The sequence below is a fragment of the Pezoporus wallicus genome, unplaced genomic scaffold (assembly GCF_028554395.1).
Source record: "Pezoporus wallicus isolate ANWC-B61680 ecotype Strahan unplaced genomic scaffold, APGP_CSIRO_Pwel_v1 contig_13396, whole genome shotgun sequence".
NCBI classification, from domain to species: domain Eukaryota; kingdom Metazoa; phylum Chordata; class Aves; order Psittaciformes; family Psittacidae; genus Pezoporus; species Pezoporus wallicus.
The window spans coordinates 26,529-51,288 of record NW_026642146.1 but is presented as its reverse complement, the minus strand read 5'-3'; the positions used below and the strand labels follow the sequence as shown (position 1 = coordinate 51,288).

Below are 24,760 nucleotides of genomic sequence, written 5' to 3'. Positions count from 1 at the left end.
GGGGTGAGAAGAGAGAAAGAAAATAAAACAGTATAGAATCCAAGCAGGAAAACACTTCATACTACTTCCTGTGGTAGTGCTCACAAGAGGCTGCTTCACCCTCTGGATTTAAGTGAGAGCTACATCTCATGCCACCTTGTCTTGGGATAAGACTGGGGAATGCTCAAAGTGCAGAAGATCCAGCAACATTCCCTCTTCCCACCGATTACTACACTCACCTCCACTTGGAGGTCTGCCTGCCTTCATCCCCCGCTGAACTGCAAGACTACCTGTGGCAGCCACAAACTGGGCATCTGTTTCACTTTCCCCCTTGCAGCCTCTCTGCCAGCTTGTTCTTGTCCCTTGCTTTGAAAACAGAGGCTGGATAACCCCAGGAGAAGGGCAATCTGCTTCATTCGATGGCAATTCCTCAGAAACCTAGCAAGGCCTTTTAACATGAGGCACACAGAGCCTCGTGTTGCTCCAGCAGCTCACATCCTTGCTTCATGCAACTGAGAGCTGTTATTTTACCTGAGATCTGATTCACTGCATCTCACTGAGGCTGTTCTAGCACACAGGACTAGGACCGAGTATGAAACGCACCCTTTCATTGTAGATAATGATTCCTTCCTCACAGGCTGCTTTGTGGGTACAGAGGTGCTGCTGGATGCACCAGTTACATCCCCAGAGGCTGCTCACACACTTCTTGCACCTGGAATAATGATGGAGAAGCAGCTGCTGAGATGACCCAGGCAGGGGAGAGCCACCCTCCCTAGAACTACAGAGAAGAAAAAGCATGTGCTCACGGTGCCGACTTCCACAGCAGGGCCACTGCAGCACAGTCATAGAAAGAGAAGTCCACAGAAGCAATGAAGATGTCATGGAAACGCACTACGAGCTTTATGGTGACATGATCTGAAAATGAAAACAAAAGTTTCTTAGAAATGGAGCCACTCTAAGCCTGCCATACTGTTAAGAGACTCAGCATGCTCCAGGAAAGACACTGTCAAACATGGAGACAGATTCCTCTAGCATCTCAATCACTGGATTATCCTACGGACACTAGAATCAAGTTGGACAAGTTTGCCAGGAGTACTTTATGACAGCTCTTGCCAACCCAAGGGAAGGAAGGCTAGTCAGAAAGCTAGTCTTCCATCTTCATCTGCTATAATTCCACTGTCATCTCTGTATTAGAGGAAGATGTAACATTCCAGGCTCAAAGCTGATTGTCTTCCTTTTTCATCCAAAGGAAAAACAAACCCTTAGAACTGACATAGCCCTTTATCTTCAGAGCTTTGTTCTATGCCCAGACTAAGAAGTCACGGAAGAGGTTTAAGACTTGTAATCTTGTTTGCAAGGACTGAAAGCTTATCTGCTTTAAATCCAGGTCTCATGTCAACTAGAAGCCTCAGGATAGCCCAGTTCTTTGGGAAAAGACTATCACTGTCTTCTGATAGACTAAAGAGCTGCAGAGATGGTCAAAACTTAACTGCAGCTGATAGCATGAGCTGAAGGAGGAATTTTGCATATGGTAGTACTAACCCAGCTTATTAATCCTGTTCCAGACTAATGTCCTCAGAGCTGGGTATTGGTTTCCCAAATAATGGGTCCACATTGCATGCTCTGCTCAACTCCAGGAGCTGCCATTTCTCAGGACAGTTTGCTATAGGTGTAAGTAACTAGAAGCTTGTCCATCATTCCTCTCACAGAATTCAGGCCTCCTCATGCAAGCAAACCCTAATCACCACAAAACAACCAACATGTGTGGTGAAGGATCAGTCAGGGCTAAGCTGGGCTCCTGACAGGATGGCAAGTGAAGCTGCATGCCAGTAAATCAGCTGATGATGAGGTGTGCATGGAAACCCATGATTAAGAGAAAATCAGGGTATTATATAGGCAGCTGGAGCAGGAGTCACTGCAGTACTGCCAGCTCCCATCACTGTCACAGGGGTGATTGCATTTGGCAGTGGTGGCAGGGCTAACACCTCCCAGGATTGCGGGGTTATGACACCATGTTTATAAATATTCCTTTTTCCAAAAAGGCCATTATTTCCCATGATGTCAATAATGCAGTTCAGTGGTACAGAGCATGAGGTTGAGCACTTGCAAATTGAGAGCAAGAGTTTCTGCTATCAACTTGAAGCTCAACAGCTTAAAGTGACAGATGAGCTGGTATGCAACCTTTAAAACAAAGCTGAAAGGCAGGCAAATGTTTTAGTGAGCTGGGAGAAGTATTATAAGTAGGAATAAGAAAGTGCCACTATCTAACGCCCTGATGAAACCTCATTTAGAAAACAGTGTTTGATTCTGGTTACCAGCTTCTAATTCATCTTAGCAGAGCACAGAAGCCATGCAAAGAAGGGCTAGCAGTACAGGGATGGAAAGAGGAAGTCTGAGTAACAAAAGAACACAAGTTAACACAGCAAAACTCCGTGCTTAGAATGCCTGGCCATAGTTCACTGAGTGGGATTAGAGCTGTGGAAGCAAAAGGACAACACAAATAGATCAAAGGGACACAAACCATCCATGAGCAAATTCAGGCTAGAAAACAAAAGCGAATTGTTAAGTCTTGGAGATGCAATGTGAAAGTGGCTCAGGTAAAGCATCTCTGGAGTCTTGAAATGAGAACAAGACTGACTTACAAGGGAGTCAGTAAGAATATCTGAAGCCTGGAATGAGAACTAGACTGTGGCTTTACTGATTTTTCACAACTGTGCTTAAATCCAGGCCCACATGTGCAGAACTGAACAGGAAAACCAATCCTACCCACTGTGCCTTTAGTGGCAGTGCATGAAGCCCTTTCCCCCTCTGCTTGATGACCCTGAATGGAGACCATTGAAAAATGAAGGTGTTTGAAACTGAATCAGTGTGTTAGCTGGGTTCTGCTGTCATGTTATGTTATGTCCATGGAGACTGCTTCAGACCTATTAGCCAGCTGCATACTTCCATGGAAAATCTGTTTAGCCACTTTGGTGAATTGTGTGGAATGCTTTCCAACCGGCACCTGCCTTTTACTTCAGATGAATGAGCTCTTTGAATAGAGCAGCTCTCACACACAGGCTGGGTAAAATCCAATGCAAAGACTATAAACTGAGAACTTCCCATATTCTTTAGAGTGGCCAATTAGCAATGATCAGCCAGTTATTGTTTGCAGTAATAGAAAGCTGACTCTGTATTTTCTGACTTTGTGCAGCACTGCAGATTCATTTCTAACTTAAAGGACTGTAGATCTCTCCTTCCCTTACATGTACATCCTTCTCCCACTACTACAGGGATTTGGAGGATGTTTGCATTTGGTTTGAGTACTTAAGAGAGTTCTCTCTCCAGATATATGACAAAGCTGCCAAACCAGCCACCACTCTAGACTGCATTTCAGCTCATGTTCAGATTTGCACACAACCCTTCGAGCAGGATCTCCTTTCCAACTACCAAAATTTGGCACTGGAATTTGGCAACAGCCCAAAATAGCACAGGATGTGTGACACACAAGTAGAAAGCAAACAGATATTATGAAGAATGAAATGAACACCTGCTGACACACCACATATATCCGTGGCTGTTAATCCTGGCAATCTGACAGACCTACAACATACTTTCTCCCAGCAATGGTATCACAGCTATCATGCTCCATTTAAAGCATTTCACTGACCTGCTCCTGTTGGCAAAGCTGGTGCTTGGCTGGGATCTGGAGAAGGACACATGATTCCTGACTCTGTCAGCACTGCTGGGCTTTCATAATCTTCAAAGTAACATGAGTAAAATTCTTCCTCACGCAGGGAAGGTAAGTCCGAGATAGCCAGGAATATCTATCAATTCAATAGTATCCAGTGAGTAATCTGCCCTCTAACTTATTCTTCTTTGTTTAAGCTAATTTTCTCATTCTATTTTTTCAAAGTAAGAGCCCCCTGAAGTAGTTATCTACATATACATCTATATCCTATAATGCCTCCTAGGAGTGACTGTTCCAAATCATTGTCTCTTGCCATTCCCAAACTGAACTTGGCACCCACCAAGCAATTGGCAACTTCCCCCTTTGCCCAAGTCTGTAGCATAAAACAGGTTCTTGCCACCTCCTGACACAATATCAGGCTTCAGAACAGTGCAGCACCTTCTTAGCTTTCCTGCCAGCTCCCAGATGCCAGACTGAAGCTGAAATTTTGGGTAACTCCTTCTAGATCTTCCTGACAGCAAGTGTCAGAAACACTGTGAGACCACAGCACCTTATAGATACTAATCCAAGGAGGGACCTCACCCAAGCAGCCACCAGATACTCCAAAATACCCAGGAACTCTGTGAAGGCAAGGACATTTAGTTTCCTAGAGAAAAAACAATGAAATTATCTCCTGGAACAGCCAAGCTGTTAAGTCCCTTATGTGAAGCAGATGTGATTGAAGGCTCTGATTCAGTACCCCACTGAAAGCAACAGGAAAACTTGTGACTCCTCAGTTTGTAGGGGGTTTTCTACATGTTTGAACATCAGAGGATCAACACCACTCACATTTCTCTTTTCCTCTCTGCTGATATTGGCTGGAGTTAGTGACTGGACAGACAGACACTGTTGTGTAGAGTTAAAGCTCCAGAGCCACTGCTCACTCAACCTGGACCGCAAGCACTCAGAGCGACGGGTGCACCTGCAGGGAAATAGCAAGAAGCTCTATGAGAGATCTAAGGGGACACGTTCAGCTTCCAAACTGACACTGGCCATCTTCTACATCCCATGGTCTTCTCTAGTTCTCACTACTCTAGAGTCTTGCTAGAGTCTAGTCTAGTCACTTGCTAGAATCTTGGGGGAGCTGCTACACAAGACACAAATCTCAGCCTCTCACCACTTTCAATAACAGGAGGAACTGTTGCCAAAATATATCTGGCAATATATATTCCCATTAAATCCATATATTCCTATGGCATTCTACAGGTGGACAGAGCCAGCAAGCAGAGAGGCACACTGGAACAAACCATATCTCATTAAGCAACATCAGTAGGGCAGCAAGAAGTGGAAGAGTGCTAAATGAGAGTGACACAAGAAGAGATAACACAGCTTCTCTACATTTGAAATGGGACAGTTTGAGCTGCAAGCAGACTAAAACCAGGCTGAAACCCACTGGACAGGAGCATGGTGAATGGTGACCCAAAAAAGCAATGGAAAGATACCCTTGTGTGCTACTGCCAGTGGTGTTTTAGGGAAGCAGATAGAGCAGTAGTAAGTTAGAGAGGACATCCCATAAAGGAACTAAAAATAAACTAAATTCAGGCACACAGACATAAGGAGGAGAGTAAGTAGAGACAATCCCTATGCACTATCCCTCCCCAGAACCCTTGCAGGTCAACAGGGAGCTATCTTACCGTCCCTGAAGGACACACCAGCCACAGTATGGATCTTTCAGAGCCAGACAGGATTCACAGTCCGAGTACAGGGAACATTCCAGTATGGGAACCTTTACCACCTGCCAGAAAAAGCAGTCAGTGAAAACACAGCACACACAGCACAGGCACCAGGTCTATGGCTTCTTCTACCTAACTAGCAAGTCCCATCATCTCCATGTTCACTGAAACAACTTCTTAATCCCCAATATTGGATAAAACCAAAGGAAACAGGAACAAGCTCACAGAGCCCATCTGAATGGCCACTTCACATATTGGTGAATGACATGTAAACACCAGGCTGCCCAGAGGCACCGAGATGAGCAATGTGTATTCTATTAATGGGTTATCCTTGACACGTTTTGAAAGAAGGAGACTTTATTTGTGCTAAATCTGTATTTTAACAAAATAGGTTAAAGAACAGACTGAACACCATTCACTCTTCTGCTTTTCTGGACTCTGTCATGGGACATCATCTCTCCAACATGCAGGTGACACAAGTTGGAGACAGCAGCTCTGGCTAAGGGCTCTGACTGTACCTGCACTATTGCCCAGCTCTATGTGGCAGAACTATCATTTTGACTGAAAGTAGAGCAAGCAGCTTTGATCAGTGTGGAACAAAAACCTTCTGGTATGTGGGGGTAACTTTTACTTGCAAAACACTTCTGCTTTAAACTTACTAGCCTTGATGATTTCAGCAGCCTCTTGCCCTCCTCCCTTTAATCCGCTTCTACACTCCAGCTACTACCCTGTCAGTTACTTCAAAATGCCAACTTCTAATCCCCAACCTATTACTTCTGCTGAGTACAGGATGTAATTTATGCTTTTTAATTGACAGAACAATTACTGGAAAGGATATATTTCAGATTTCCCTCATCGTCTTCCACTCACAGATTTCAACTCTTCCTTTGAAGCGTTAGAGAAGTTCTGAGTATCTCAAAGTGCTTGGGGTGGGGGTGAAAGGAAGCAGTGGTTTGCCAGCATGCTCTCATTTTACGTTTGTTCTTTCCTTCAGAGTAACTCAAGGGCTATTTCCCTTTACTAGAAGGATCCTTTTCTTTCCAGCTCAGGGAGCTGATATGAGTGGTGCTGTACAAATCCTCTCAAATAAAGGATTTCTTACTCAGCAGACACCAATATTCCAGGAGTCAGAGGCATCAGAATGACTCTTCTACATCTGCCGCTGGCACAAAGAGTATTACAGAAGGCAGGAGAAGAGGCAAAGGTGCTTCACATGGCAACTTGTACAGCATAATTTCACCTACAAGACTTATTACATGCCCAGCCAAAGCACACCTCTGCTGAGGATACTTCCCACACATTTCTGCTTTTGTAGGTTACCTGCCTACAGATGAACAGCTTAATCTTTTCATTGATTAAAACCAGTAGAAGTGGCACAGTTTTAATTACACAAAGCCTCCTTTTTGTCTTTTGAATCTTTTGTAAAACCAAGACAGGTCACATTACTTGTGAACCCCAAAACAGTCTGTGGCTGAGACTAGCAAGACTCCTTCATGCTTCCTCCAGTTTTTCAGAAGGCCAGTCCCCATTCCTGTAAGCCAGACTGGAAGGAAGCTGCTGTTGTACACACTGCTTCTCTTCCTTCCCAGCTCCCATCAATAACATGTCTGGACCACAGATGCTTTCATTTCATCTGTGAAAGGGATTTTATTGCTCTTACCATTGACTGGGTCATGACAAAGAGGTGCTCCTGCAACTGGTCAAACAGCAGGTCTCCACTCACCATGCTATTTAACTGGATAGTTAAAGAAGCATATATGTGTGCATCTCCCATTGCTCCTAAGTACACCTGCAAGAGAGTCACAGTTGTACGCAGGCAAAGTGTCACAGCAGGAGTTGGGGACACCCGTCCTATATCAGGAACAAGCTGGAACCACTGCTGTGTGTGAGTTCAACCTCCACCAAAATCTCAATGCAGTGACTTCAGCACGGGAAGCATGTGCCTAGCAACATCTGCAGAAGGATGCACCAGCCCTGATGCTGGCTCAGTGCAGATGTAAGCAAAGGTACCACAACCACTGTTTGGGGCATTCACGTTCCCAACAGTGAGTACAGTGTGAGAAAAGACCATCTGATAGTAATGATAGAATGACAGTTCCTTTGGTAGGAACCTGACTTCCCAAGGGACAAAAGAAATTGCCTTTTTTCCCCTTCCACCTGAGCATCCCTAATCAGTTTTATCCTTTCGGCTTCCTGTTGCATTTAGGTCATACCTTGTGCAGCCTCCCTTTGCTGTCTCCCAGGAAAGCAATGGTGTGCCCATCTTCCACATTCACTGCCACTGCTGTCAGACGGGCATCTGTTTTCTCCAGGAGTGGGGCTGCCTCCAAGGGTACCCGACTGGCCATAGGGCTGGGAGTGTGGTCAGAGCCACAGGGGTATGCATACAGGGTATCCTTTTTTGGGGAATGGAAAGAACAGGGACATCAGTACAAAATAATGGATACAAGGAACACGAGTAGCTTTAACACTTCCATCATCCCTTTCCACTCAAATTCCTTCAACAGATGCCCCAGAAGTGAATTCAGCTTTGAACCCTTCTAAGCATTTTAACTGAGACTAAAATACCAGCTTTTAATAGTTAGTTTAGCTATGTTTGGCTGTTTGTACCCTCACAGAATCCTGAAGACATTTCAGCAGGTCCATTCAGCATCAGTAATGGAATGCATTGAAACTCTACTAAACTTTTAATCTCCAAACACCATTAGTGGCTGTACACTGCAATTATGCAGCTTTGGGGAAGATTCACTGTATTTTTGAAGAACAAAAGGAGGTGAATCCCTGCTTCCAGGGTAAAACCACCTGGTCACAAGCATCACCTCCAATAATTAACATGGTTTTGTTGTAACACGTACAAATTCTAAGCTGAAGTAGAATCCCAAAGCATTAGAATGTACATAAACACAGGGTGGAGCATAGCCTGCTCCAAAGAGCACTGCTGCAAAGAGCACCGAGAAATCACAGAGCTCATAGAACCAGAGACCCAGAAGAAGTCAAAACGAGTCATCTCTGCACACTGCTTCAGTTCTGGTCTTGTGAGATCTCTGTGCAAAACCAGTCATCCTTCTGTTCCAGCTGGACCCCTCCCAGTCCCACAATCCTTCACTTACTGAATTCTAGAGAGAAAATGAAAGCTGCCAACCATTTGTATGTGTAGAAAGAAGATACTCCATTACGATTCATCTTTCTCCTAAGCAACAAACTCAGTCTTGTCTAGGATAGCTCCTCTGCTGCTTTGTATCTTTCTTGACACCTTGTTCTGTGTCCACTTTTATGGTACCCTTTCAGACACTGAATGCAGGATTGTTCACCCAGCAATTACTGTTAACCCCACCATCTATTAAATCAATCAGTGGCTTGGTTTCAAGCAATGTGGCATGTATAGATTAATGATTTTCATCATGTAATCCCTTATGGATAACATTTCACTCCCCTCCTCAGCCCCTTACTAATCACTCTTACAAAGCTACGTGTGGAGCAGAGGCATTAACTGTGCAGTCTACAGCGGCTCCATCTCTCTCCTGCTTTGGGCAACATGGTTGAATTCAGACTCCACATGAGCAGGAATTAGATTCCTCAAGAGCAGGGTTATGTAATTTTTCTGTCTGATGTCCATGGCTTTGCATTTGGCAGCACAGAGCCTCACGGTACCATATGGCACCAGGCAATAGAGCTGACCCCAATGGAGGTCAGTGATAACAGCACAACGTGGCATTCCTGGGGTATCTACTCATCACCTCTTGCCAACCCCTTGGAAAACCTCACCCTTTCCCATCCTCTCCTCCCATTTCTCTGTTGGTTTTTTCTTTTTTTTTTTGTTGGGTTTGCTTGTTTTAACACTTGACTGCTTCCTGGAGAAACTTAAATATGATCAGGAGCTTCTGACAAAGTCTATGGTAATCCCACAGTAAAATACATTTAACCAGCTGACTTCTATTGACTTCTCCGACGTATTGATACCTTAGCAGGGAAGCAAGACTTGACACAGTGATTACACATAAGAAATCACACCAAGACGTTTTTCTACTTAAAACAATTAAAAGAGCTTCTATGTAAATTGATATAAGCATTTTATACAGTTAGCATGGTCCTATGAAGACAGGCTGAGAGCTGGGCTTGGTCAGCCTGGACAAGAGGAGGCTCTAGGGAGAACTTAGAGCAGTTTCCAGTGCCGGAAAGGGCTGACAGAAAAGCTGGAGAGATTCTTTGGACAAGTGCCTACAGGGACAGGACAAGGGGAAGGGCTTTAACCTGCCAGAGGGGATCATCCACTGTCCTACTGTAGCACACCAAGTTTGGATGAAGCTGTACCTGTGAATTCTGGTGTGTGCTTCCTACACTGCACAGGTAGGAAGCAGCAATAAGACAAATCTATACCCATGCATGAAGGGGACTGAAAGCTCGGTGCAGAAGGACAAGTTACACACCTTGAAAACTACACCCACAGAAAATATGCAGCCTTCCCAAGCCTAAAAGGATCTTCCCAGGACTAAAAGATCTCCAGCAAACTGAACAAATGAACTCATGCTGAAATCCTTACAAAAACAAGCATGTTTTTTTTCCAGCTGAGATTGTATTGAACTGTAAAACTCAATCTTAGCTTCTTCTGACGGGCTAAAAGCTGGAGGCAGTGCTAACTAGGGAAAAGGGTGCACAGGCTGGTTTGGAGGCAGAAAAACATGAACTTCATTAGCATTATCCTTACACAGAACACAGGCTGCCACCACTGAAACAGAGTTAAAACTGTTCCTGCATAAACTGTGCATTGAGAGCTGCTTGCACTCAGCACTGAATGGAGCCGGCTGGAGTTGGCACAGACCCTTATGTGTTGTTAGATACAATCTTAATGACAACCGCTACCATGTACTGAATGGTGAAGGATGAAGTTTGTGGGGACATTTACATATCATTGGACACACTTGCTAATAAGATGCTATACTTTGGTCGGCCCACTAGTGCCAAACTGTGCAGCTGGGACCCTGGGATCGTGAGCAAGGAATGGCATAGCAGAGACTGGGCTTTTTCTCCCCCTCTGTGTACCCACTTCTCCGCTGGATCAAACAGTGCAGGGGGACTCCACATCATTTTGAATGCAGGATTTTTCTACCACTCACACCAGGTTGGCTTTTAACTCCCTTGAGGTGCCCTAAAAATCACCTGTGACAATTCCTCCCATGTGCCCCCACAAAGGACACATGGGGCATGGCTAAGAAATACAGTGAAAGCAGGACATCAAGCTGGGCAGCATCTTGCTTTCCAAGTCTTATGTACTCCTCCTGACCCTACATTCATCCCCCTCCAAGCCTGCTCTTTACTCTTCCCTTGTCCCACAAGTATTCTACAGTCAGCTCTAGCTCTCGAAAGGAAAACCATAATTTTAAGACTGGTTTTGGACCACACATCCAACCTCAGAGACTTCCAAAGCTCTGTGGTACCCCTTTGCTCTTTGTAGCACAGGGCTGGGAAGAGGCAATTATCTGGACAGCCGGTTCTGTAAGAAGGAAGATACAAGATAACAGGCTGTGATAGTAAGGACTAGCAACGCCCTCGGTGAAAACAGGCTGCTCACAACCACAGAGCCTCATACCAGGACATGGCATTCAGCACCGCCCCGGAGCATGCTGCTGCTCTGTGTTTGTGTCACCATCCCGATACCACAGCACCAGCGAAGCTGATACACTGCAAGGATTCAGGGTCACAGCCACTTTAGCTCACATTTTTATCCTGCAACTTCCCATCATGCCTTTGTGGTACAGTTTAAAGGAGGATTATCACCTCTTACAGCACTGGAGACAAAGAGCAGCCAGATCAGGCGCAGGTTCTCCTTGGGCACAAAATTCTGCAGGACTAATGCAGTCTATAGGAAATCAGGATTTTGTTGACACTTAGTTTTGCTTATGTTCTTTTTCATTCCTGGGTTCCCCTGCAGGAAGCTGTTGTGAGGTGTGCCCCACCATAAGCAACAGGGACCCAGCACACCCCTTAAATTCCCTTCCCAACACACAACTGTACATGCACATATTCCTCCTTCCATGCAGTACAGACCGGGAGATGAAGATAGCGATAAACAACAACCTGAACTGCAGCTTCAGTGCTCTTGCCTGGTATTTACCAAGAGACAGGCCCCAGGGTCAGATCACATCAGATGTTCTCCCCATGGCCACATCTCCACATCTCCCTCTGCAAGTAAACCCACGCATGTGGGGCAGAGAGCTGCAGCAGCAATGACAGACTGTACTTCAACAGGATGCAACAGTTGTTGCATTGCATTGCTGCAGCAGCTAAGAAAGAGCCTGAGCCCAAAGGCTTTTAACCCAAACAGATTTCAACATCCGAGTGAAACAGGCTGACTTCAGGAACACAAAACAACACAAGAACATGCTATAGACTACTCTCTACCCTAGCAAAGGGCCAAAGCCACTTACTGCGGGCAGCTGGACACAGTTGGAGCTGACATCATATTCAATATATGCCACCTCTGTCCCTTCTTCTGACTTCCCATCTCTCATGTAGCAAACATCCCTAGTCCAGTTGGTCAGGCGATCCACTTCCTCCATAGCATAGACACAGAGTGCAGACTCCTCACTCAGCTTACCAGAAGAAGCCTGCCAGGATGAGAAGGCTGCAAACAGCACTTCTCCCTCGGTGTCCAGCTGCCCATGGGCCAAGCCTTTTCCTGGCCGGGTGACATAGGCTGCTTGCAGGAGGCTGTAGGTATTGGTTTTGCTCTGGCAGAGCAGAGGTAACTCCACATACGAGTAATAGTGAGAGTCATCCAGGCAGATTCGGGAGATGTAGGTCTTGTACTCACGGGACTGAGATTTGAGGTCCCGCCGGTAGAATAGGAAATAGACGCTGGAGCGGTAAGTGAAGGATTTAATGAAGTGGTGGTTGTACTCTGAGAGCCGGCCCACAGCCAGTTTTGCTGTTTCTTCATAGGAGAAAATGGAGTGAGAGTCTATTGCTTGAACATCCCCACCATGGGCCCTGAGATTCCGGGTAGTGATGGGAGGAATCCCCCCTCCAACTCCTCGGCTTGTGTACCCTCGTCCCACAAACAGCAAGGGGACCTCATCCTTTGAGTAAGCTATGAGTCCCACAGTGGTGATGTTGGGATCATTGGCAGCAACATACTGAGTGTCACCAGGGCTCTCTGGTCGGAAGAGGACATGGTCAATGGACGTGAGGCTCCTCTTCTCACAGATCCCCTGGTGCACACTGCCACACACAATGAGCTCCTTCTGCACTGTGTTCACTAGCAGCAGCTTGTTGTGATTGTCGGTGTGGTGTGCCTGAGGGCACTCCAGCTTTGAGACCGGGGGGAGGCAGTCTTTACTGTCCAGAACTGGTCCAGTCTGAACCATGTTCTTCATCAGCAGGTCAGATGTCAGCTGAAAGAGAAAGTTGGTGGCTCCCAAGTAAATGGCCCCGGACTCCAAGTCCATAGACAGGTGGAGGAATTTCGTAGCGTTGCGCGTGAACGTGACATACGGCAGTCCCCGTGGAATTGCTGCTCCCATGAAACAGAGAACAGGAAGGAAGAACGTTCCCAGAGGCATGGTAAACACTCTGCAAGAGAGGAAAGGCTGTTATTACTCCTCGGAAATGAGAAGTGAAGATTAACACTCCAAATCCTTCAATAGCCCTCATGAGAAGCGGACAAAAAGGGCATGCATAACCACAGAAAGCAGAGAGCTAGACACAAAAGACCCAACACAGGACATCTGCAGGAACACCAACAGAAAGAAGTCTGCAAGAGGATCAGAGACTTTACTCAATCATCTCCACACCACGATGACAGGCACAGCATCTTCAGCAGAAGCTGCAATACTTCAAGTCATGTTCTTGGGGGCTTTCCTGGGGACTGCTGGGTGGCTCTGGGGAAAGCTTCTCTTTGCAAGCCCAGGACTTGTACTAAACTTGCTGAATAAACATTCCAAAGCACAGATTCACCAATCCAGGGACGTAAGCTAAAGAGAAAGGTCCTATCTGTGCTGTGACAGAAGGTGCTTCAAACAATGAAGCATTGTAACATCAAAAAAAGGGCCATATTTAACCTGAGTCCTGCACAACTCTTTGCTATATTGGAAGTTCTCCAGGACAGGACCACATTCCAATAGCAGCCAGCACACTGCATACATTATATGAATGAGCAACACCACAGTAAAACAAACCACTGTCCAAGACAAACACAACCTGCAGGACCATTGTTTAAATAAACTGTACCTAGGTTCCAACACTGAGTGAACTAATAACTCCTTTGCTCTGTATTTGATCTAGATATCATAAATAATCCCTCTCTTTAATATCACTTGTGGCTATCAACAGCATCTTCTGGGTCTAAGGCTCTTCCACTCGTGCTTCAGAAGAAACCTCCCTGTGCCATCTTTGCCACTGAGCATCACCCATCCAAGCAGGATGTGGATGCCAGGATGAGGCCTTTGAGGTGTCAATCACAGCAGCTTCCAGCCACAACCTGAAGACCAGTCTGTTCCCAGCCCTGCCAAGCCAGTCCCTGTGGGCTCCTATCTCCCTGTGCAGCTACATGGCACGTCCAGATAAAGGGGAGACCACCTTATCCTGCTCACTTGTTACTGTGCTCTCTGGGGGAGAAGTCTCTTGCTGGCACTCATCCCTTCACAGCTCCTCTAGCAGGGCTTTAAAAGCTGATTTAAACATGCGTCTCTGTGGACAATGCTCCAATTCCTTCCCTGTCTCTCAAAGTGCAGGCAGGGCAAGATGAGATGTGGTGGGTGTTAGACCAGGGAACCAGTTCTGCTCCTCTCCAGGGGTTGATCTTTAGATCTTTAGATCAACCCCTCTTGAAATCTACAGTGACCCACCCAAGCCATGCCACAGATGGGAACCACTGTCCTGAACAGCATAGGGAAACTCACAGTACAGAGGAAATGAGGTAATAAGTACCTGCAGCATTTAGATGAAAGCTTTTCTCCATGGAGGAAGGACAGCAGCTGCAAGCACTCCTCATTCACTAGGAGTACCACCTTGTTTGAATTGAGAAGTGGGTGGTGATGCAGCTGTGAATCTATTCCCTTCCCTCCCTCTTGCAGGCAAGGTATCAAAGCTACACACAGATGCCAAGCTGGGCCAGAGGCTCAACATAGTTGATGGATACAGTACCACCCCCAGAACTGGCTGTAACCTGCTGTGCTCGTTTTGGCAACCCAAGGTGCTGTTAATTTTGTAGTTAAAGCTAAGAAAGCTATCATCACTTTCCTCCTACAGCATCATTCCTCTTGGATCCTCTTGGTCAGCTCAAAGTGCTATTAACCCAGAAGTGTTTAAGAGCACACAGTATTTCAATAGAAGACTGCCCCAGCATTTACTGCAGGACTTCAGCAATTTAGGTCACAAGCTTTTCACCACACAAACTGTGCCTTACACTTGTTCTGTAAAACCTCCAGCACACTATGCAGAAACCACAGGAGCAATAGTGAGAACTATAACTGTAAGGCTCTAGATCCATCTTTTATTCCACTACTATTGGAAAAAAAAACCACAAAAGTCCCCTTTTCAGCTCCTTTCTCAGCAAAACTGGCACCTTTGCTTGACCAAAAGCCCGGTTGAGAGGATTAGTCTACTTGTGAAATCCAACGGATGGAAGGCATTATAAATACAACACACTATTAAATATAGGCTTTGTGAAGCTCTGGAAAGGCTCCACTTCACATGGTTATTGTTGGTAAGTAGGTAGTACTGTCAGGATATTCCCGGATGCAGGAATGCTGGCTGTAGGCTGGCAGCTTTCCTCCTTAGCACACAGCCACCGATTCATACGTACCAGCAGTGTTTGGGTTACGTGCACACTAGGGCTTTTGTTCGCCCTGATAATGGACACTTGGTGTTTTCTGCTCTCAGTGCTACTGCACACTCTGCTTCACCCAGGTTTGCAAACAGTGCTGAACTACCCTTGAAGTCTCCCTTCCAGGGTGGTGAGAGTGTGTTGTAGCACCTGACGCAGGTCCTCATCGTGTGGGAGATGTTATCTGTGAAGCCTGATGAGAGGTATTTATAAAGCCGGCAAGTAGATACATGCACACTGAAGGATGGAGCTCTAACTTGACTCTATCACCTCAGGTCTGCATCAGCAGAACAAGCCCTGCTCCTACTCCAACATGTGAGTTATTTTTGTATGTTCTCCCCACTTTTATTGGGGAAAACTCTATGCAAGGAACTCCTTAACCACACAAATCTCTCTGTACCTCTGCGCTGCCATCATGCAGTTGTCACGACAGCCTGTTGCGCAACTCTGTCTGGAGTCTCCTCAGTTTCAAAGCTTAAAATGCCTGCAAACAAAACAATAGGCTGATGACCATCCTACAGCAGGAGCTTGACTGCGTGACAGGGCCACATTGACAAGAAGAAAGTCTTTGATCTGGAAGCAGCTGAGGATCACAAGACATCATTATAAGACACCACTTTAAAGGAATCTCTAATCTTTCTAACTAATGCGACCTTCCTATGCCAGCACTTACACAGTAAAATTGGCATGTGAATTCGGAATATATGGATTCTGAAATACTGGCTTTCTGGCTAGAGGTCATGCCTACGAGCTGCAGGACTCTGCTCTGTCCACCACATACCGTCATCACAACATTTATACATGCCACCAGTATTTGGATTCAAAACCCAGCATATGACACCACTGTAACAACACTGATCGTACAAGCTCCTTGATCGGTAGTTGAATCTCTGCCTAATGTTTCACTGAAAGCATTTTAGCTGCTGTTGGAACACTTGTACTGGAAAGAGACTGGAAGAGCAACCAGCCCTTCATTCCAGCAGAGCATAACAAAAAGCAAATCTTGCTGTGGTCAAAACTCTGACCTGAAGATCTTATTCTTCAAGTCACCAATATCCCCCTAGAAGCCACTTTATTAAGAGCTAGTCCCCAAAGGTGTTTCAGGTAAGAAACTACCATCTCGTCCTCATGACTCTGTGAGAGCTGAGGGCAGCTGAGAAGACAGAAAAAAGGGTAGCACAGGATGTTCTGCAAGCAAGTTCTAAGTGCTCTGTGCAATGGGTAAACATTGAATATAGGCTATTTGTTGCTCTTTGCTGAAAAGCCATTAGCAAATGAACTTGTATTTATTGCTAGGTGAGCAAACATACATTAGAAATGAGCACAAGTGTGTGGCTATCAGTAGGGAGAAGCATTCATGTCCTACATGGAAATTGAGAGGAAAAAAAGCCAGCAGTGGTTTTGGATTCAGTTTCCCAAGCTGTTTCTCAAGCATGGGCATCACCACCATTATTATTCTTGCTATTCAGATAAGCCCATCACAACCTCTCTGGGAGGACAGGAAGGAGGAGGATAACCTACATTTAAATCTGATGGTTTCATGACAGGCTACACTACTGAGCTCTTTATGGATTTACTGAACCATTCTGCTTCCTGTGTTCATTGCTAGTACACAACACAGCTGCTACAGACAGATTGCACTAAAAACGTGTAGCCTTTAATTAACGTTGAAGGCAATTGCCAAGGCTGGAAAATTCTCTTAAAATAGTCCATTTTTTTTCCTGATGAATTCCTGTTAAAGAGGAAAATGCTCCAGACAATGCCCTGAACACTGCCTCTAACGAACTGCAAAATATTAATATACAAATGATAGTACTGAGTTTCATTTATTTAATCTGGATCACACCAGAAGGGCTAGGGGATTAGTCAGCTCTGCCATAGAATATTTATATCACATCCACAAAACAACAACCAAGAACATGGAAGCAATGGCACTATTTTGTTACTTGGAATTTGAAATAAGACCATGTTTTCCATAGCACTATTTTTACCTCCCTGACCTCACGTATCCCTCTCAGAGACTTTACTCATTTATTAAAGAAACAAACCCAGAACTCGTTTGGACACATTCTACCCTTAAGCGTTATCAACACATAAGATTATTTCAATCCTCACAGATTATTTCCCTAATACCACATCCAACCCCCTCAACACGGATAGGTCAGACAGTGTTCCGACTTCTAAGCTAGATCTCATACTCAACACCAAATCCAGCATAATTATCCTTGGAAAAAAGCAGGTCCCTGAAATGTGCACCTGCAATTCCCACTGTACCATTTGCAGAGCCAACCCACAGCAAGAGCAGCAGAAGATTTATACATTAAAAGCATAATTCTTCCAGCTGCACCATGACCCCTGTGCTCCAGCACATTCAAATCACCCAGCAGTAGGAAGACGACCACCGCTGTGTTTTCTGCACCAAAGCTCTGAATTACAGCCCCCTTCTAAGTCTCATACGCTCGGAGATTTGCTGTTTGACGTTCCCATTAAATAAATACATCTTCTTAGGAGTCTTATTCACCACTACCAGGCCAGTTCCCTGCCTTGCTGTTTAAGAACACTTGCAGCAAGGCAGAGATGAACACAAACCTCTCTTTTCCACCTAAAATTGATCCCAAGGAGAATCCCAAGTCCAAGCCATCCTGTTGGAGCAGGACTGGCACAGACAAGGGAGCTCTGTTATACCAGATGGGATTAACATCAAAGATGAGGTCAAAATAAGTTTAAAACGCCCCTCTAAAGACCAAACATCACACTTGAAACAGTGAGGGAAGGTGGCACAAAACCTCTCCTTTTAGGATACAGGATTAACAGCATTATTAAACACTTGGGAAAATCATGTTTTCTAAACCCTTGATAACTTGTACTGACCACTACAATGCACTTTTCTGCATGGGGGTTGGAGTAGTTATACTAAACCAATGCTGCACAAAGTATTTTTTCAACTTTGTCATACTATTAATGATGCTTAGGGTTCTCTAGAAAAACAGGAGGAAGTATTTCTGTACCCCTGGGCCTATCCAAATAGTAATTTTAGCCATATTGGAATTCATTGCTGATAGTGGACAGGTATTTTCCCTAACCAGCTTGAGCACAACCGACCTTTTCTCTTGCATGCACGAATGTGCTACAAATGCTAGTTTAAACTTGCAGTACAAATGGCTAATGAAGAGTTAATGATTAATACAGTGTTAAATAGTAAACTTCTCATAAATCAAGACAAACTACACAAACATTTACAAGGAATATAAAGCAACCACACATTGCTTGCTGTCAAAAGCTTTCTTCATAGGTATTCTGTCATTGTAAATTGAGGGTTGACTTTTCACTTTACCACCCTCAAACACTAACAAAAAGTGAACTCAAGTACCATGTGTATATATGCTTTCTGAAGGGGAAATCAAATCAGCTGTTAGCTTCTCAGTATCTTAACACAGCCAAAGGATAACTTTCTGCCAGTGTATTTGAAGATTAGAGTCCTTTAGGATCTGCTCCAACTTCCTGCATAATCAAATCACAGACCACCACTAAGCAATCCCTTTTTCTAGCCCACAAGCTCCTCACTGAAATCTTCCAGTGAAAGCAGGATTTCTTAGGGCTCCTATATAACAGAAACTCCCACCTTAAGCCAGCAAACTGATCCCAAGGGTTACCCACCCCAGGTAGAATGCCTTGTCATTTTGTCACAGCATCTCCCAAGTCAAAGCAGCTTCTAGTTGCCTTTTGCATCAACTGTTTGAAACTAATCCTTCTTCTTAATCCTCCTTGGGCAAGAAGATAACGAGAGCTATTCTAACTCAGACAGAGGCCCACCTACACAGAAACCCTGGCTCCAGTAACAGACAATAATAGATGCCTAAGAAGCAGTATAAGGGCAGACAAGCACAAGGCAATCCTTCCCTTATACGTCCCGCCAGCTTCGGGCCTTCCTCAGTCACAGTTTGCAGCCACGTGTAATCCTTTGGATGACACATTAGGTGGCCTGAGCCTCTTCAGCGAGAAATAACTCATTTTTCCTGTAGCTTTGAGCCCTTTTCAGTTTGTCAACATCCCTTTTTTAAGGCTCCTGACCTAGAGGAGCATCCCCTTTTCACAGTACTTGACCCAGACAGGCTGTCCCTTTGGCTTTCATGTCACCTCCTCCAGTTTGACTCACCAGCCCTCCACTTACCTGCCCAAGAACCTCTTGCTCTTCCTGCTGCCACATCACACGTCAAGTTTACATCCAGTTGAATCAACTGACTCAGATATTCTTCCAGGCAACTAGTTACAAAAATCTACCCCATCCTCTAGCATTTAATGTATAAAGTATACCCAGGGAGCCTAGACACATTTAATGCAGCTCTAACAGAACCCTGCTGGGAAAGCAGAGCTCACTAAAGTTACCCATCCCATTCACCCTGCTGAACAATTCCACTGTTTCTATACAAATCCACATCAATCTAAGCCCATCACCCGCTGCAGAAATAAATTGGCTTGCAGAAGCTCAAGAACTCAATTACTGATCAAAACATAGACTAATACTGGAGCAGAGAGAAATCCTTGCAGTACCCAGGAAATTCCAAGAGCAGATTTCCCATTTCCAGTTAACTGAGAGCCAAGAGCCAGTTTAAAACTGTTTAATATGAACTAAATGGATTTTAAAAGAACTATAAGATAAGGCTCCTGAACAAAAATTGTGGAATTAAAGTTACAGCCCCTATCATGATTTACTAAGTAGTTAAAAGACAGGGAACCAGGAGTTTCACCATCAGAGGAAGGTTATCCATGAGATGGACCAAGAATTTGCTCTGCAACCTGTGCTATTCTGTAGTTCACATAAGATCTGTGAAGGGGAAATGTCTAGAAGTGGCAAATTTTATTAACATTATTAATCACAACCAAATTCAAAGAAGACTGTAGGAAGTAACAGCACCCATATGCTCCTCAGTAACTACACAGTATTGTAGATGTTAATAAATACCAGAACCAACACAAAATATTCTAACATCAACAAAATGGGATCCCGACTGGCTGTTACTAATTTGGAACTTTGGAAGGTCAGTTCAGTACTTAGTATCAAGCAAAAAGGCAAATACAGCCTTCAAATTAGGAAAGAAAGCACGCATCACCATTATGCTGCTCAATGCTGCAGGCACACATCTGAAAAAGGAGACAGAATGAGAAAAAGGACAACAAAGATGATCAAAAGCATGGAGCAGCTTCCTTATATGGGAGAGGCTGAGCAGGGCAGGACTTGAGATGGACAAGGAAACAAGGGGGAAGATATGGAAAACTTAAGAGATCTGAAATACGACATTGTGTCAAGATGAAAACCACGGACTAAGTGAGCACCGTGTCTTACAACGCAGAAACAAGAGAGTTACAGGCAACTTTACTAAGCCAGTTCAAGGATATTGCCACTGGATGCAGAGTACTTTAAATAACGTTTTAAATGCATCATTAAATTGTAGCGCTCATGCTGCAGGATGTCACGGAGACCAGAAACATAAACAAGTTAGAAGAGGGGTTATATAAATTAATGGAGAATAGATGTAGGTGAGATAATACGATTAGATACAACTCCTGGCCAAAGAGGGCCCTAAACTGATGATGGTGATAAAGGAGTCAAACAGGAGAAGGGGAGGCAAACCAACAAACTCACCACGTTATACATGCCCTGTTTCTTACAGCCCTCATTAAGCATCTGCTTCTGGATCTTGTCAAAGACAGGACACTGAGCTACACAGAGCTTTGCAATTTGCCCCAGGATGACACTTCTATTTAAACATCTGATTTAATGCTACATTTAGAGATTCTATTTATTTTTAAATATAAAGAATGTAACTTCAGCCCTGCCTAATTGCATATTTAGGAAGCTGGAAACCTAACCTCAATGGCTATTTCTGAAGGCACTATCTATCATATTAATATTTAGATAGCATCTAACTGAATCCTGACAGCGCAGCACAGAAGTTAATGCATAACCCAGCAGTGAAGCAGACTAGGAAACCAGAGAAAGGCCACAGCCACAGTGCATAGAAGTGGCAGAACTGAGTTCAACGCACCAAGAGTCCTCTCCAGGAGCAGCTCTTCCCTGTCTGCTAAATGTTTGATGAAAACTGAACAAATCAGATAACATGTGCTTGCTGTATGTACAGCTGGGCATTTGCTGAAAGTGCTGGGCTGCTTCAGCCTGGAGAAGAGAAGGCTCCTTAAGGGAGACCTTAAAGCAGCTCCAGTGCCTGAAGCCCAGAGAAGGGCTTTGGACAAGGGCCTGTAGGGACAGGCCAAGGGGAATGGCTTTAACCTGCCAGAGGGGAGACTGAGATGAGCTCTTGGGCCGAAGCTCTTCCCTGTGAGGGTGCTGAGGCACTGGCACAGGGTGCCCAGAGAAGCTGTGGCTGCCCCATCCCTGGCAGTGTTCAAGGCCAGGTTGAACACAGGGGCTTGGAGCAAGCTGCTCCAGTGGAAGGGGTCCCTGCCCGTGGCAGGGGTTGGAGCTGGGTGAGCTTTAAGGTCCCTTCCAGCACAAACCAGTCTGGGAGTCTATGGGTAGCATTCAACAAAACTGCTATTGCTAAAAGTAGGTCAGGACTGTCTGTTCTAACCATGGAGAAAGGAAAGCTGAAGCACACCAGACTATTTGGCCAGGTATTACAGAAAACCTTCATCTGGGATTTCACCATTACTTCAAACAGATGTGATTCATGTTTTACCGGCCTCCACCTCAAACAAGGCACGCCTTCCAACCACACTGCCCTCCCTAGCATTACAGGCACCTCTCCCCAGCCTCAGCCAGGATCCTCCTGTTCTCAGCCCTGGCTCCACAGGCCACTGGCTGCCTTAGCGAGTCTGTTTTGATTTCTGTAGAGCAGAAATGCCCAACTGTTCCATCCAGAAACAGCCAGGCCAGCACACGATCTTCTCCATGCAATCATTTCTGCCTCAAGAGTCTATTGCCCTTGGCAGGATGCCCTCCAGAAGGGCAGAAGGAGACCTGTTGCTACCAGCACATGCTTCCCAGAGGACAGCACTGTGACCCCTAACCAAGCTCTCATGTCCCAGAGGCAAAGGCCACACTCCCAAGGCAAGTTCCTTTGCATCTAGCCTGGCCTCGGAGCAAGAGAGGAATGGAGCTTCAAACATCCTGTGGAAGGAAGCCAGTCCGACACTTGAAGCCCTAGAGGAAACCATGGTCTCCACGCCAGCATCCAGCCCTTAAGTATCACAGGCAGGATTGCACAGAGGAAATAAGAACAGAGAGGTCTAACACAGGAGTTGTTACAGACCGCAAGCAGATACATGAGGACCACATCCTGAGCTCCACCATCCCATTGTCACGATGCAAATCAGGACTGTTAAATACTGGAGCCTGCCTTAAATACACCCTTTTGCTCTGCAGACACTGAGCAGTGCCTGGTTCACTGGCCTGTTAAAGAACAGCATTTCCTCAACACCCCCAGAAGTATTCAATTTTAATACTATAACAGCTCTATAAAGAATTGCGAATGGACAGGAAGGAATTCTTCATGGGAGTTCTCCTTCATATCTCCAGCAGGAGACCAGTAACGAGTGGTGCCCCTCAGGGATCGGTGCTGGGACCGGTCTTGTTCAACATCTTCGTCGCTGACATGGACAGTGGGATTGAGTGTGCCCTCAGCAAATCTGCCAATGACACCAAGCTGTGTGGTTCGGTTGATACCCTGGAGGGAAGGAATGCCATCCAGAGGGACCTTGACACGCTTGTGAGGTGGGCTGATGCCAACCTCATGAAGTTTAACCATGCCAAGTGCAAGGTCCTACACCTGGGTTGGAGCAATCCCAGGCACAGCTACAGGACAGGGGAGGAACTCTTCATTAGGGACTGTAGTGACAGGACAAGGGGTAACGGATTAAAACTTAAACAGGGGAAGTTTAGATTGGATATAAGGAGGAAATCCTTTCCTGTTAGGGTGGTGAGGCACTGGAATGGGTTGCCCAGGGAGGCTGTGAATGCTCCATCTCCAGCAGCGTTCAAGACCAGGTTGGACGAAGCCTTGGGTGAGATGGTTTAGTGTGAGATGTCCCTGCCCATGGCAGGGGGTTGGAACTGGATGATCTTAAGGTCCTTTCCAACCCTAACTACTCTATGATTCTATACAAATAAATCTAATGCAATGCAACCACATGAGTAGCATCTATCTCCTCCCACCCAGAAGAGACAGCAAAATCAACAGAATTCCACATCACTACCACAATCTGCTTGTGGTTTGCCTTCAAACCAAGCTGGGGTATAGTCTACCCTGTATTACTCAACTCATTTTAAAGCATTATCAGAAATGAAGCTTTGATCAATTTATCTTCCATAAATTAGTGCCTAAGCCTGGAAGGCTCTTAGTAGTCAGCTACAAACTATTAAACTCAATATTCTGGTAATTAGATTACACAGGTCTGCTAGATAATGATCCAAGTTGAGGTGGCCAGACATATTCTTCCACCCAGAAGAAGGCTGTCATAAAGCCAGGAACAGATAGCAACACACTATGTGGTTCAAAAAGCCTGAGGAGATTCCCAAGTTGCTCAGAACATGTATGAAACACAACAGCTCCCACTGCACTACTGCAGAAGACTGATCAGGCTGGTGAGGTCCTGAGAGCCAGGATCAACTTTGTACCAGTCTCAACAGCCCTAAACAATGAATGACTTCCCACGCAGGCCGGGATCTTTGATATCCTGTGCTTCCAAATGTAGCCCAACATAGAACGGTGGCACAGGAACCCATCCATGAAGGGCTCTTAAGATGCACATGCAACAGTGTAAAGCCCCATCCCTGGCAGTGTTCAAGGCCAGGTTGGATGGGGCCTGGAGCAACCTGCTCTAGTGGAATGTGTCCCTGCCTGTGGCAGGGGGTTGGAACTGGATGAGCTTTAAGGTCCTTTCCAACCCAAATCATTCTGTGACTCTGTGATTCCATGTGGTCAAGGAGTCACAGGCTGGCAGTGATGCAGCATACCCTTCCACCCTACAATCGGAGCCTGAGGTTCAGAACTGGCTACCTGTTCATAGCAGCCAGGAATCTTAAAGGCTTTTTGGTTGAGACTGTTCTCATCTGGTTTGCCACCCTCACCCTCCCACCTTCCCAGTCTGACAGCCACTGGCTGGGCAGGACTGACTGGCTCTCCCCTTTGCCTTTCAGGGAAGCCCAGACCTTCACCCTAAGGCCACAGAGATGCACTGACAGGTCTGCTGCATAAACTACAGTGTTAGTCTGAAATGCAAACTCTCTGAGCAGGCATTTCAGGCAGTTGTACTGGCTGACTGCTGGCATTTCAAGAGAATGCAACCTTGCCAGGGTCACCCCCGGAACAAAAGTGTCCATGAGACAGGAAAAACAGATTTATGGTACAAAAAGGATAGTACCCAGCAGCAGAGACCATGGCCTTAGGGACAAAAAGACCAATAGCCTGACCTGACATCATTCTTTTCCTTCTGAAAGAGAAGGAAAAGGTTCAAAGGAACAAAAGGCTGGTCTGTACTGTGCCCTCTGAGCAGGGTCAGCATCTAAAACCAAATGCAAGACCAGACTTTCAAGGGTGAAGCATCTACAAGTGAGCC

At 45.5% G+C, this 24,760-nt stretch overlaps 1 protein-coding gene across 5 annotated transcripts in view; it reads right to left on the bottom strand.

The window, feature by feature from the left end:
- The window catches only part of PLXNB1 (plexin B1), a 72,732-nt gene that overhangs the window by 21,465 nt on the left and 26,507 nt on the right, over nt 1-24,760 (bottom strand). For 3 of the 5 annotated variants that reach the window (XM_057427763.1, XM_057427765.1, XM_057427762.1), the window contains exons 3-10: nt 11,787-12,930; nt 7,575-7,757; nt 7,022-7,150; nt 5,323-5,423; nt 4,478-4,610; nt 3,629-3,785; nt 786-894; nt 583-691 (exon numbers count right to left, since the gene is read on the bottom strand). In XM_057427763.1, coding sequence (XP_057283746.1) covers nt 583-691; nt 786-894; nt 3,629-3,785; nt 4,478-4,610; nt 5,323-5,423; nt 7,022-7,150; nt 7,575-7,757; nt 11,787-12,920 — 2,055 coding nt within the window. In that variant the 5' untranslated portion in view covers nt 12,921-12,930. The remainder of the gene's footprint in view (nt 1-582; nt 692-785; nt 895-3,628; nt 3,786-4,477; nt 4,611-5,322; nt 5,424-7,021; nt 7,151-7,574; nt 7,758-11,786; nt 12,931-24,760) is intronic. The other 2 variants (XM_057427767.1, XM_057427764.1) reach the window with 1 other exon arrangement.